Source organism: Aedes aegypti, chromosome 2 (assembly GCF_002204515.2).
Source record: "Aedes aegypti strain LVP_AGWG chromosome 2, AaegL5.0 Primary Assembly, whole genome shotgun sequence".
NCBI classification, from domain to species: Eukaryota; Metazoa; Arthropoda; class Insecta; order Diptera; family Culicidae; genus Aedes; species Aedes aegypti.
In genome coordinates, this window is record NC_035108.1 from 462830677 (window position 1) to 462845716 (window position 15040).

The 15040-nt window shown below is 37.3% G+C and overlaps 2 protein-coding genes across 2 annotated transcripts in view; one reads left to right on the plus strand and one right to left on the minus strand.

Moving 5' to 3' along the window:
• LOC5568168 (WD repeat-containing protein 75) overlaps window positions 1-12615 on the plus strand; it is an 86288-nt gene extending 73673 nt beyond the window's left edge. Inside the window, exon 6 of the mRNA XM_001652052.2 lies at window positions 12172-12615. Coding sequence (XP_001652102.2) covers window positions 12172-12528 — 357 coding nt within the window. The 3' untranslated portion in view covers window positions 12529-12615. The remainder of the gene's footprint in view (window positions 1-12171) is intronic.
• LOC5568164 lies at window positions 12550-13996 on the minus strand. Its single transcript, XM_001652055.2, has one exon. The coding sequence runs from the start codon at window positions 13936-13938 to the stop codon at window positions 12673-12675; it is 1266 nt and encodes a 421-aa protein (XP_001652105.2). The 5' UTR covers window positions 13939-13996; the 3' UTR covers window positions 12550-12672.
• Between the last annotated feature and the right edge of the window lie 1044 nt (window positions 13997-15040).

The window sequence follows — 15040 nt, forward strand, 5'->3', positions numbered from 1 at the left end:
GTGATTGTTGTGCTCCTCGAAAGATAATTTGTTGTGTCTATGCGATATCTTTGCCATTAAGTGACTGAACCGTGAGTACTCATTGAGTAGTTTTTTTTTTTGCATAACAATCAGTAGCTTTTAGTATGAAAATATATTTGCATTAGCTTTGCGATTCACTTTTCAAGTTGCATTTTATACTTAATTAACCCCTCTATCGGCAGCTTCATATTTTTACCACAAAAAATATTCAAACAGCGATTAGTTTTTCGTTCTTTGATTGTTTTTGCACCATTTTTCCACAAGTCCTCAAAAAACTCTTCTATTTTGAGAATCTGTGTCGATATTGATCATAAGTTATCTAGATCCGGAGATATTCCGAAATTTGTTGGGGGACCGACTTTTCTGTATAATCTACATAAATATCTGGCTACAGTTTGTTGTGAAAAAATGAAGCAAATTGGTGCAAACGTTTTTGAGTTACGAACATTTTTGTTTCTGGTACCATTCTGGCTGTATGAAGATCTTAAAAACTTAAAAAACGTCTTTTTTGTAATATTCAGATTACTTGAAGACTTCTCAACCGACTTGTATGATTTTTTCAGTGAAGCTCTTTATTACCTGACATTGGGTAGCCCACATCTTAGTTTTTTTTTTTGATAAATTGACTAGAAACAAAATGGCGCCCAAAGAATTTTTGTATGGGGAATGTCGGTCCCCTAAGGAACATCTGAGTATCTTCAAAACCTTATGACCAATGATCAATATTGAAACAGACTCTTAAAATGGAAGAGTTTTTAAAGGGTTTATGAAAAAATGGTGCAAAAATATCGAAAAACAAAAAAAGTTTTTGTGGTGAAAAAATGAAGCTGCCGGTAGAGGGGTTAATATACTATTGATTATAGATTACTAGCGGTCCATTTCACAAAATGCAGGTCATCTTGGCAGATTTGCTAAGGAAATTACGAAGTAAAATATAAAATCAAATGTTGGGTGGGTAATGAACCTGAAGCGATTGAGAAGCTTGAATTGTAAAAAGTTCGCAGTAGGTCTTTTTCTCATGGGACAGAAACTCGCAATACTGCATTGGTTTGACCCTTTATTAGGTCAGTGGATACAAACATAATCAATTTCATAAAATTATAACGTTAGCTTTAATATTTCGAAAGATATTTTAAAATTTTCGTAAAAATAAACCAAGATTTCATAAAGGGGAATTTAGGTTTTATAAAGTAATACTTTACGTGAGATATGCGCTGTGTTCATGAAAATCGTAAGAATACAGCGCCACACTAAAAATCTGATTTAAAACTGCGGCGAGTTAAGGCGCATCGCGAGTGGCACTGGCGCGATCCGGTTTGGTGGCGGTGCGACAATAAAAGCTCATGTTCGAAACTAGTACGTACTGCACCGCCCATGAAGGCATAACTGTCCCATATGAAAAAGTAGGCATTGAGAAAATAGCACTCAAAGTTTAAAGTTTGTTTTCTCATACAATTTTTTATAATTTTCTAGTACATTTCTGCACGCCAAATTCATTTAGCGTTACCGCACAGATTATTCATTTTGCCCTTATTGATCAGCAAAAAATATAAACTTGAACACAATTTACGTCATGCAGTTGCCATACACAGTCAGTGACATAAGTTAGTAACCAAATGCTGTTTTTCCATACAAAATGCCCAAGTTTGGAGTGCTGTATCTCAGCTTCTGGAAGTCCGAATTGGCTGAAATTTGGATGACGAACTACAAATAACTTGAAGTTTTGCCTGTAAGGGAATTATTATATTGCAGTCATTTTACATAGAGTTTCAGAGGGCAAACTTCAAGTTATTTGTAGTTCGTCATCAAAATTTCAGTCAATTCGGACTACCAGAAGCTGAGATACAGCACCCCAAACTTGGGCATTTTGTATGGAAAAACAGCATTTGGTTACTAACTTATGTCACTGACTGTAGGAGCAATTCTCGCTGAAACCAGGCCGCCATCGGCACCCATCCTTAGAATTCCAATTTTATGTCACTGATCGCTAGTTTTCGATAAAACTTAAGGGTGGTCCTTTCGGTTTTCTCAAATTGGTGGACCCCTCGTACGCCAGCTAGCTAAACAGTTTGCGAAAAAAAAAACATTTTTTGATAAATCATGGGTATTTCTTCACAAGATATATCTCATATTTCTCTTGGAACACATAGCAAACTTAGTGGCATCGTATAGAGAAAGGATATAGCTTTCATTTGAAGTTAAACAAATTTTGGCAGCCATTTTGAATTTGGCCGCCACCTTGAATTTTGTTAGAAAAATCGTTTTTTTCACCATTAGCGCACCGCTAGTTTTCAATTCTGAGATCACCATCAGAAAGCTGAGGAAAAATTGCGTAAGATAGGCTACAGAAATTAGGTGAGCAATGCTATTTACCCTATGAAATGAACGGTTCTCTAAATCATGTTCTACGATTTGGACGTATATGGCGAGTGTAATCAATGCAAACATCATTTTTGGTACAACGAAGAAACAAGTTTTCAATCGTTGGTGTATTATTCGAGTCAGATGAAGAATAGGAGTAATATTTTGAATGAAAAAATCTGGCGGCCATCTTGAATTTTGACGCCATCTTGGTTTTAAGTAATAGAATGAGTTTTCACCTTGTTAGCACTCAACATGTTGAATTTTAATGCCACCATTACACTTACACGGTTGAGAAAACCGAAAGGACCATACCAAAAGTAGTAAACTTTGTGGATTCTGATTTTGAGTAGATGATACATGTAGTTGAACTTTTTGTTCATACCACCCATTGTGTTTTATTGTCCATAGCTGAATTAAAACAAAATTTGTCATTTCCTTAATATGGAATAAAAATGACCATGTATAAGCAATTGTTTTCAAATTCCTCATAACGAATTGTGTTATTATTATGTTTTAAATTAAGTTTATAACAAAAATAAAACAAGATTTGTTGTTTGTAACAAGTTTTGATATAATTTTGATACAATTTTGTTGTAATCCACTGGTCGGGTTATAAACGTATTGTAAGCAAATGTGATAACAAGCGTTGATTTTTAGATTAAAACTGGATATGACAATCAGATACATTTTTTTATCAGAGAAACAAAAAAGAAGATTGAAGTAGGGTTTCAATGCTAGTAATGGACCCCTTAGTAGCTGAAATTCATTCTAGACGCTTTTCCGCAATGATATCTCAGACGCATATACGTTTTGTGGAGTCTAACAACAAATTCAATGTCTTTACTTCATAGTACGTCTATGAAACATACAAAATCATTCGATTTTTCCAGCGAAATATGCATTTGAAAAACTGTTGTCCGAATGCCTATTATGGACCCTTACGGGGTTCATAATAGGATTGTTTACAAATTTGACGTTGCGTATTATGGACCCTCCATTTGATTCCCATGTAATCCGGCTCGCTGCCGACGAGCCTATTATGGACCCACTTGGAAATGCGTATTATGGACCCTCTTGGGTGGTTTCATTTACGAAACTGTTCAAATATCTGTATTTATGCGTCTCAAACCAAATATTTCGCCTGAAACTGCTGACTAACAATGTAATTGAAGTTCTCCCGGTGGATTTTCATAGGAATAAAGTTGCTTTGAGTGTTAATTTTATGTTTTTCTGTAGGGGGTCCATAATACGCAAAGGGTCCATAACCGGCATTGACTCCCTACCTTTCAACTCAACTCTGCGAAAGAGGGTCTTTGCAAGTTATTATTGACGATTCGAAAGACAATTAGAAGTTCGGCAGTCAAAACTTCGGCGAAGTTCGGCGTCGGCATTCTAATTTGGTGCTTCGCCGACGCATAAGGATTGCCTTTATCGGCGTAGCACTTAGGTAGAATGCCGACGCCGAACTTCGGCGAACTTTCGGTGATATTTTATTTCTCTCATGAACTTTGGTCTAAAGTTAATCTGAATGCACAATACGCTTTTTTTAACACGAATCAACACTCTGGGTGGCGAAATACTAGCGGTAAAACCCAATTCAAAATACCGGAGACAATTTAATAAAGGAATAAATCCACAAGCCACAAATTATAACGTTAAACTCCAAGGGCTTCCAGTGACTCACTCTCAAGCTAAAATCCGGATGGCGTAGCGTCAGCCAATATCGGCGGAATCGCGAAGAACGGGAGCACGAAAAAAAGCACGCGGAGCAAAATAAAACACGACCGTTCGTGGCAACGTCTGCTGCGTTCAATCTGTTTTCAAATATTTCTTGTTTTGGGCTGACGATTTTTTGAACAATACTTTTAGAATTTATTCAATTTTCCATAAAAAAAAATCAACTTCAGCAGGCTAAATCTCAGTTATTCTTTGGACAATTTTAATAAAATTTTCACTGCACGTCAGGTATTACTTGAATTTCAACATTTGTTTTTGAATATTTTTTTTTTAGCACGACACACAGTGCGTTGAATGTATGGAGATGCGGGACAAAAATCAAAACTGGAAGATCAAGCCATTTGAACACCTTGGTATGGAAGAGAAAGTGGTTTCTGGTCAAAAGAGCTACAATTTGCATAAATGGCATATAATATACGCATAATAGCAAAAGTATTCCAAACGACAATTTCATTATTTTCCAAGAAAAACCTTGCAATTTTCTCTTTCATTGTTCATAATGATGTAAAAACTTATTTGCAAACATGTCTTTTCTCACTCGTAGCTGCAAAAGTGACTTATACGCCTTTATGCAAAAAAATCGCATTTTTTTGTAATTTTTAAGTTTTTAATATAAAATTTGAATAAAATCTTGGAAACTACATTCCAAATATATAATTCTAAGCATAGACTTGCTCTGGTGTAATTTCTGATTGAGCCGAGACCACATAATGTTGCAAGATTTTCGGATTTTCTATCACAAACAACTCATTTTCATACTTGTGCTTATTAAGGAGTATACCTAAACATATTAAAAAATCTCAAAGAGTTGCAGGAAGTTGCAGCTGTATCTTTCAGACCTCTTAGAGGACACTCTAAGAAACATGTCTGTGCGTGATTTAGGGTGGAACTCGATGGAACTTTTTTTGAATCGATACCCAAAGTTACTTGTTAGTATTTCATAAGGCGGCATCCACAAATTACGTAACGCTCTAGGGGGAGGGGGGGAGTAGGCTCAAGCATTACGACTCATACAAAAATTTAAAAATTTTCATACAAAAAGCGTTACGAAGGGGGGGGGGGTCAAAAATTTCCAAATTTAGCGTTACGTAATAAATGGACGTCGCCTAAGTTTGATTTCATAGCCAACTCAACGTGCCGATTTCTCATATTCAAAGCTAAAATTTGTGTTCTTATCCCATCAAATATACTTTTCAGACATGTTCTCTTTCAAATTTTGATTGAATAGATTGATTTCAACTGTTTCCGTACTAGTTGAAAGGAATGATGAAAACATGCGACAAAATTTAGTTTTTTTTTTGCTACTCCGACGACTGTCACTTTCGACTCTTGTTATAGTAGTTTTTGTGCTTTGTATAGCTTATCAATACTTGTTTCAATAACGGATGGTATCTATAAACAATCGTGGATGCTTATCATCGCCGGATAAAATAACTTGAAATTTAATTTTTGTCTATGGAGCAACGCACTGTTCGACATCATAGGGAGTCGATGCCGGTTATGGACCCTTTGCGTATTATGGACCCCCTACAGAAAAACATAAAATTAACACTCAAAGCAACCTTATTCCTTTGAAAATCCACCGGGGGAACTTCGATTGCATTGTTAGTCAGTAGTTTCAGGCAAAATATTTGGTTTGAGGCGCATAAATACAGATATTTGAACAGTTTTGTAAAAGAAACCACACAAGAGGGTCCATAATACGCATTTCCAGGTGGGTCCATAATAGACACGTCGGCAGCGAGCCGGATTACATGGGAATCAAATGGAGGGTCCATAATACGCAGCGTCAAATTTGTAAACAATCCTATTATGGAGGTATTACTTGAATTTCAACATTTATTTTTGAATATTTTTTTTAGCACGACATCATAATTAATAAGAATTAGACAAATATTTTGATATTTTTGACGGAAAATTAAAAAATATATATATATTCTTAAATATGAAAGCCTTACACAAAAACTGTCAAAATAATCTTGTCTAAATTTACAACTTTGGTGAAAATATCATAAAATTATTCCTTCAATGTTATGAAAATATTCAATGATTTCAATTTCAATCAAAATCTGCAATATGGCTAAACTTTTATTAAATGAAAGTATCATGCATTTCATCAACCTCTGCCTCATTATTTTGTCTATGGCTTCAGTCTGTTCTTATACTTGATTTGGCAGAAAAAGCATGTCCATGTAGGAAATGATTTTTCCAATTTGTTTCTATTTATCTGGAGGCTGCATTCCGAAGAAGGTACTTTAGTTTGACCACCTTAAGGTGAAGATGAATCGAAGCCAAACCTCAAATTTTCAAGAGCACGAATCTGGAGAACCGAGCATCCGTTCAGGCTTAAAATTTAATCGATTGATCACTAGCTGGTGGTGACCAATCGATTAGGTTTTCAGCTCAAACGGTTGTTCGGATCTCCAGATCCGTGCTCTTGAAAATTTGAAGTTTGACTTCGATTCATCTTCACCTTAATGAGCCGATATGATTTGTGTTATTGTATTTAACGTGTTTATTTAGATACAATTCAAAGTTTATTGACTTAAGGAACTCAGACGAGAAACTCTTCCAAAATACCACAAATATTGCATGTTTCATAAAACGTGGGAAGCCTTGTGCAGTTCACGTTTTCCCCCATGCTGATGAAATCTAGTTTTTATTTTTACCCAAGATCTACCGTCTTAGGAAGATGGAAGTGGTGGAATTGTTATCATGAATTACTGTAATCTTACCACTCGCTTATTACTAACTGGGGAGTGTCCATAAAATACGAAACACTGTTAGAAAAATGGGATCTTAGAATATGACGATCCATGCAAATATTATAGAAATGTGATACTAAAGGCATGATATAGGAAAATTTAAATGGTAAAATTTTACGTGATGTGAAATTGTAAAATAATTAAAATTTACTTGTTCAGATCGTAATACAAATCACACCACCTGCTAGTCATGGCTGCTTTGATTGTAATGCACGTATTAGCATTAGCGTTGGGCAAATTTGACCAAAACTTCGATGTTACTGAATCGATTCTAATTCAATATGTCGAATCGATTCACCGATTTAATCGAATAATTTGAATCGATGTTTTGAAATCGATTCGAATGTCAAGCTCATATTAAAATTTACAAAAACAAGCTTTCAAAATAAGACTAAATGAAATTGCGTATGATTGTTAAATTCCTCCGATTGAAGAACGTTTGAAATTAAAGATTATATATTAAACAATTCAAGGCTGATTCAAAAATATTTCAACTCATTGAAAAATTGTAATCAATTACACTGCTCACACTATTATGGGTCACCATGTCACGATTATTAGTCACTCTGTTCCACACGCAATTCAACTGGAAATGACCCATAATAGTGGGTGACCCATGATAGTGTAACCACTGTACATCATTTTGAATCGCAACAAAAAAATCGAATGAAGAAAATCGATGCACTCGATTTTGAGTGACCCTAACATCGATTCAAAAAATCGGAAAAATTCGGAACTAAAAAATCGATTTTTGAAACATCGATTCAAAATCGCCCATCGCTAATAGGGTCCTAAAGCCCTGTCCCAATTTTAGTGCCAAACGCTTAAGTTTAGGCCAAAAACACATGTTTACTCAATTTTCTAATGTTTTCCGTTGGTTTAAGCTCAAAAAAACATTTATTTAGATTTTGTCACATCTTTTGGCTTAAACTCAAATTTTGGGTGTATTTTGTTTTCCGTGTCCCTCATGAAATGTCAGATAGGAACAACCCCAGTGGTCGAACTAAAACCCCTGTGGTGTTTTTGTCGACTAAGCGAACGTCAAACATGATCAAAAGTGTCAAGGTTCATTTATGAACCAAATTTTCAAATTAAAGTTTAAACATGATATAGCCATTATTTGAGCGGGAAAAATTGCTAAAGTAGTTACAGTAACATGCTTTTTCGTGTTATTAAATAAAAACAAGATTTCATTAAAAATTTTAGGACCCAATTAGCATACAATAGGGCTGTTATTATTCAATAGAAATTGCGTTCCGTGCATCTTCAAACGTGTTTAAAAGTGGTCTATCGCAAGTTTTCGCAAATAAATTGTACCGTACTTGAAAGCTCTTGTTCTAACCCGTTAACGCCCAAGGTATCACACAATTGGAATTCAGCTCCGTTTTTGTTATTCATAGTCGTATTCCCATAAATTAAACCTTATTTCACCAAAAAATTTCAAATCTTTGGTGGGGATCCAAAAAAAATCTTGAAAGTGTGTCGTCCATATCTAGTTGTTCTATAAGTTTATTTTCGAGATTAATCAAATATATTTTCATGCTCTTCGACCCATTACAATGTAAATGAATTGTAAAAAACTGCAGGTGAGGGGTAATTCATAAATTATGTCCCGTACAGAAGAGAAAGGAGGGGGTTACAAGGAAACGTGACTACCCATATAAAAATTGAAATCTATACAAAAAGTGTGATATAGAGGAAAATTGAGGAGGATAAATATGGCAAAACTTTGTGTGACGTAATTTATGGACGTACCCTGATGAAGAAATTGCAACATAAAGAATAAAAATTTCAGAGGCCCTTTATATACCAAAAACAAAATAAAATCTCACGTCATTTTTTTTATTATAAAGAACCTACAGATGTTTCAGAATAGTCTTCAAAAAGATTCTATAAAACTTGCCAGCTGATAATGAAAACATAACTATCAAAATATTTTATCTGGGTCAAGTTATTACAGTCATCTCTCCCTTACTCGATATTGAAGGGACCATCGAGTTAGGGAGGTATCGAGTTACAGAACACAAAAGCAGTGCAACTGCGATCCAAGGGACCATCGAGTTAGCCATGAAAACCAATTTTTACTATGGTTCTCTAACTCGATATCGAGATACGGAATATCGAGTAAGGGAGAGTTAACTGTAGTATATGTGGCTCGGATCTGACAGCGATCGAAATATATATTTGCAATATCAGAATTTCGTTAGTGCTAATCAAAAGTTAATCATCCAGTCCAATGACAGTGAAATATTGCACTCCAACTACAGTCGCTTCTCCACATCTCGATATCGAAGGGACCATCGATATAGGGAGAGATCGAGACGAAGAACAAATTTTGGATGAATATTAGATTGAAAAACACTCCGTTGCCAAGAAAGTAATATACAAACAGACGTCATTTTGCGCTCCTAATTTGTTTTGAATCCCAAAACTTTGGTCTAGTAACCTTCGATATTGGTCATATCGACATACGGAGAGAAAATTGAGAACGGAAAATCAACAGAAACACATCGAGATATGGAGATATCGAGATAAGGAAATCAATTTTCTCGAACATTCATTTTAAGAATTTACTGGAATTTTCTGATTAAATTAGCAACAATGCACTGCAGTAGCGCGTAGTAAGTAACTGCTTCCAAACAATATCTTTCAAGCGCATATATTACCTGTAATTTTGCGAATAATAATTTTTACTTTTTCACGTTCAGCCATAAAACTGGTTCTGGACTTAGGTTGGTGGCTATTAAATTTTACTCTCATTTGACAGCCGCCCTTCACCATTGGAGTTCAGTTCATGGATGGATAAGTCACTTTGTCGATTTTTTCGTTCTTCATTCCCTTCAAAAGATCATCTTTTCCATTCGACGGCTAGAAAACATGTGTTTTCTTCTTTTAGTCTTCAATAAATGGTGTCAAGGTTCATCTACAAATGTAAGGAGCATTGCATCCGAAATAAGCGGTTGTTGCTCGACTCGAGAGTAAGTATCCATTGTTTTGATCTAGGCAGACCAATTTCTTATTGGTTGTTTCCTTGATGTTTCGCAGATAGAAGCAATTCCCAGCTAATAAGTTTTTTTTTGCGAAAATATCTCCTTTAGTTGATCATTGTTTTCGAAGATACCAAATTTTTCATCACTGGACTTCAATACTGGTGAATAAAATATTTGCCGACTAGCGCCATCATGAGAATGACTTCCAAACTAAGAAGGATTTAGGCGAATAGCTTTCTTTGGATTTATTCAGTGCACTGATATATAAGCGAATCAAATGTGTGCCCAGTAGGTGATTTCCGAAGTAATAAGTCTCCAGGCGAATAGGTCTCATTTAGTTCTTCAACTTTGTCAAAGACTCTAACTTTGTATCCAATCACTGGATTGAGATATAAGAAAATAATATGTTTGTTTACTAGCGCCACCTTGGGAGAGTTTTTCAAACTACTGGTTCTGGGCGAATAGAACCCATTTAGTTGAACACTTTTGTCGAAGACACCAATGTTGTATATCATTATTGAACTGAGATATGAACAATCAAAATGTTCGACCATTAGCACCATCTTTTGAGTGTTTTCCGAACTAATAACGTTTTAGGCGGATAAGTCTCATTTAGTTGATCAACTTTATCGACGACACCAATTTTATATCTCATCGCTGGACTAAGATATAAGCAAATAGAGTTTTGGCTCACTAGCGCCATCTTGGGAGTGTTTTCAGAATTTATAATGCTCTATGCAAATAGGTATTATTTATTTGTTCAACTTTGTCGAAGACACCATTTTTTTATCTCATAACTGGACTAAGATATGAGCAACTGAAGTTTTGGCTCACTAGCGCCATCTTGGGAGCGTTTTCCGAATTTATAAGGTTCTATGCAAATAGGTATTATTTATTTGTTCAACTTTGTCGAAGACACCATTTTTGTATTTCAACGCTGGACTGAGATATAAACCCCTATTCTTGTTTACGTTCGAATGCTCTTTCGATCGAAAACCGTTTTGCATTCTCGTTTACGCCAGCAAAATCAAACGGGTTATGGATTGGAACGAATAGGATTCGATCGAAAGTTGGATCCGCCGTAAACCAGAATGAGGGTGATAAACTAAGCAAATATTTGCACGTCGGAAAGTTGTTTCATATGTTGCTTATATATGCAACATTTGTCGGCGTCTGTGCGCCACCTGGTGAGTTAATTCTGAATTAAAATAGTTACCAAGTGGAAGTCAGCAGTCCTGTGATCAACTTTGCAGAAGACAGTTTTCTTGTAAACCTCTTTATTTTCAAGATATTTGCACTACAAGTACTGTCCTATTTATAGGACGCTGGGCGTTCGGGGCTTCTGTCCTATTTTTAGGACGCTGGGTGGATATGGGTTAAGCTTTCGAATGAACTTATTCTTATTTCGGGCTACTAAAGTCTTAGGGTTCTTTTTCACAAATTAAAATGTTTCTTGCACAATTTTTAAACTTAATTCAGTTTGTATGAATTTTATGATTTTTTTTTATTCAACTTAGGTATACTTTATGTACATACAAACAACTTCTTCGAAGATACCACTGCAGTATAAGCTCTCTTTAAATTGGCGTGATGAAAACAGCCTAATTACGATGATAAATTGCAAAAATACATATTTCCGAATAAGCCTACATCTATATCAAAGCCCTATATCATTCACCACGATGATCCCATCCATCATCCTTTGGAATTGCATAACTGCAACAAGCAGAAGAATTGTTGAGCAAAATCTTAATTTACCACCGGTGTCAGTTGCAGATCGGAATCTTGATGAAACCTCTTCACATTGTTACCATGCTTGCCTCAACTTGGGGCACATTCAAATCATCAGCATGATACTGGAAATGTTACGTTTTGTTTTCTTGAAGTATGCATCTTCGGCAACAGCATTTAAGAAAATTCAAACTTTTGCGCTAGGATTAGAGAGATTTAAATCGCTATCAGCAGCATTCGAAGCACGTTCAACTATGGATAAAAATTTGCCGTTGTTTGACGTGCTACTTATCTCAATAGGGAGATATTATTGGAAAAGCTGGATCTTTGCCATTAAATTCTATTTAAAGAACAATGAATTATTTGTTAACGGATCACGTACCATTACAACGTCTCACTACAGCAATAAATGATTAATGATTAGGACGTGTAATGTATTTGCTCATCGCATCGGAAAACTTTATTCCATTATACGCTGCAGGAAACACGTTACACAAGTCGCACACATGTCAACCGCAGAAAACTAATGCATCTTTCCATTCATCTCCCCTTCTCGATTGCAGATCGTCGCATCCTCCGCCCACACGATGGCCCCGATCAGTTTGCTCTGCAAGGATTTCCTCCGATCGTTGATGATTGTGGCCGAACGGCAACGTGACCGCGATTCTGCCTCAACGGCGGCAATCGGGAACGGTTCCCAGACGGTGTCGTCTGCTGCCCGAAATTCGAACGACGCCAGCGACGACTCGGATGAAGAAACGGACGAAAGTGTCGAAGTTAAAGCGAAAATCAGTGCACGGAAAGCGGTGCTGGAATCGGTTGAGAAGGCTCAGCTTAAAGCGACCAGAGGGGCTGAGAAACTGGACCAGGATACCATGCTTAGGAATCTTCTCGAGGAATCGGTGGAAATCGATTTTTGAAGGATGCGATACAATTGTAAGTAAATATTATATTTTTGCTTTTTTATTATCATTATGTGTAGAATAAAATATAGTTTTCTAAAGCGACTGACGCTTCGTATGCTACGGTAGGACCAAAAGAAATTCTTGGATCACTAAACGGCTCTATTGAAGGCCGAAGGTGTCGACAATATTTTCGATTATGTCGACCATTCGGGTTCGGTAGGCCAAGCACTCGTCGAATGCTTTCAGACATTTTGTCGTCTTAGATTCTGCTGTGAAGTGCTCGTACTTTTCAGCCGAAGAAAATACCTCATCCAGGATATCCCTCGGCAGCATTGTTACCACGTTGATGAACAAACTGTCAATGGCTCCCGCTTTTCGGTAGAATTTACATGATTCAAGGAAATCTTCGTGAGCCAACATTTCTTCGATCATTATTCCATGTCGAGTGAGCTCCATTCTGAGCGATTGATAGTAATATCCTTGCAGATAACTCAGATGTCTCCTCCGATATCCACTTGTCATGGTCAAACTCAACAACATGTTGAAATCGTATGCCGGAGGAACGTATCGGGACAGCTGGAAATCCACCAGCAGACAATCCATCGGACTCCCATGCTCCGAGTAGCGGAACATCACGTTATTGTTCCACAGATCAGCATGGCTAAACACATTTCTGTACACCGTAGACGTCTTCACCAAGTCGTAGATCTGTCGAACGCAATTCGGTAAACTCTCCACAAGACTCGCACTCCGCTTCCCATTCTTCTCGTAGTGTTTGACCAACGCCAGCAGCGTATCTATGTTGTTCTCCAACTCCTTCACACGAGGATAGTCATCCTTCACAACCCATGAGTTCTCATCCAAAGCCGACGGATACAGTTCCGTCACCGACTTGCCGCTCTGCTTCTCCAGCGCCCAACAAGCGGCATGCATCCGGGCCAGCACCCTCAAAGCCTGCTCCAGATGGACCAAATCGAACAGCCCGTCGTTGTTCTGCAGCGTCCGAAATCCTTCCAGTTTCAAATTCCGAAACACGATCAGCTCTCCACCCGGCGCCGAAAACAATGCCTCCGGAGCGAATCGACCCAGTTTCTGCATCCGGGGGATCAACCCGCGGAAAAGTTCCGCCTCCTTCGCAAACGCCTCCGTTTCCTCCAGGTACTTCACCAACGAAGGTATCGCCTTTGGCAAGACCTTGGCGAAGGTCTCGATCTCCAGCACGCCATCCGCTACATCGTCGTTCGTAACCAGCACCGTGAACTTCAGCAAAAAATGATCCCCCAAGTATCCATCCCGCTGTTCGCCAAATCTGGTCGCGTGAGTGGCAACTATCTTAAACTGGGTCGACGCATCGCGAATGTAATTTCGCACGATTAGCTCCTTATCAGCGGCGGTGATATCTAGCTCCCGGGTCGAAGAAGACATACCGCTCGCGTGTGTTGTCCAGTTGGGGCGACGGGCGAGCGATAACTGAGAAGATGAGTCGCACAGAGTACATAATGCCGTTTTTTATCGGGGTTAAATTCAAGCTAATTTATGATGACTGTAAATATTTCGCTGGGTGATTTTATCCATTAGATGATGGATGGAATCTGTAGACGGTTTTATCTGTTCAGTCGTGTATATCGTGAAAATTGTTGATCTCTTTGCATATTGCAAATAAATATTTTTACATTGCTATAACTCTTTTTAACTATTTATAAGATGCATTTTTTAAAGATTTTTCTCCCTTCATTTTTTATTATGTCGTTTTTTTTTTGTGAAATAAGATTTTTATCAAAATCTTGAAAATGTGTTTCCCCTCTAGAATTCTTATTAATCAGAAGGCCGACAAAATAGGCATTTATGGATTCATTGTCTTATTGTCGTATTCGACTGATATAATTTTTAGTACGTTTCCTGTATCCTGTGCCTAGTGTGAGAGCATGTCAGCGATGGATTTTCTATTAGGCCGGAACAAATCTTAAAATCTTCTTTTGTCACCTTCCATCAAAATATGTCGAGGGGGGGGACAAAAAATAATAAAATGGAAATTCAGGGAAATCCATCATTTTTTATTCTCATATGGTGAAAAACCATGTTTTGCCACATCATCATCTTTCTGGCGTTACGTCCTCACTGGGACAGAGCCTGCTTCTCAGCTTAGTGTTCTTATGAGCACTTCCACAGTGATTAACTGAGAGCTTACTATGCCAATGACCATTTTTGCATGCGTATATCGTGTGGCAGGTACGAAGATACTCTATGCCCTGGGAAGTCGAGAATATTTCCAACCCGAAAAGATCCTCGACCGGTGGGATTCGAACCCACGACCCTCAGCTTGGTCTTGCTGAATAGCTGCGCGTTTACCGCTACGGCTATCTGGGCCCCTATGTTTTGCCACATATATCCGTCAAATCAAAATGTTTGAATAATAAACACGACATTTTTTCGATGTTCGTAACATCGATCGCATAACATTTTTCATAAAACGGCTTTAAAATTGTACTCTAGCTTATAGCAATTTCAAGAAGACTACGAAAATGTT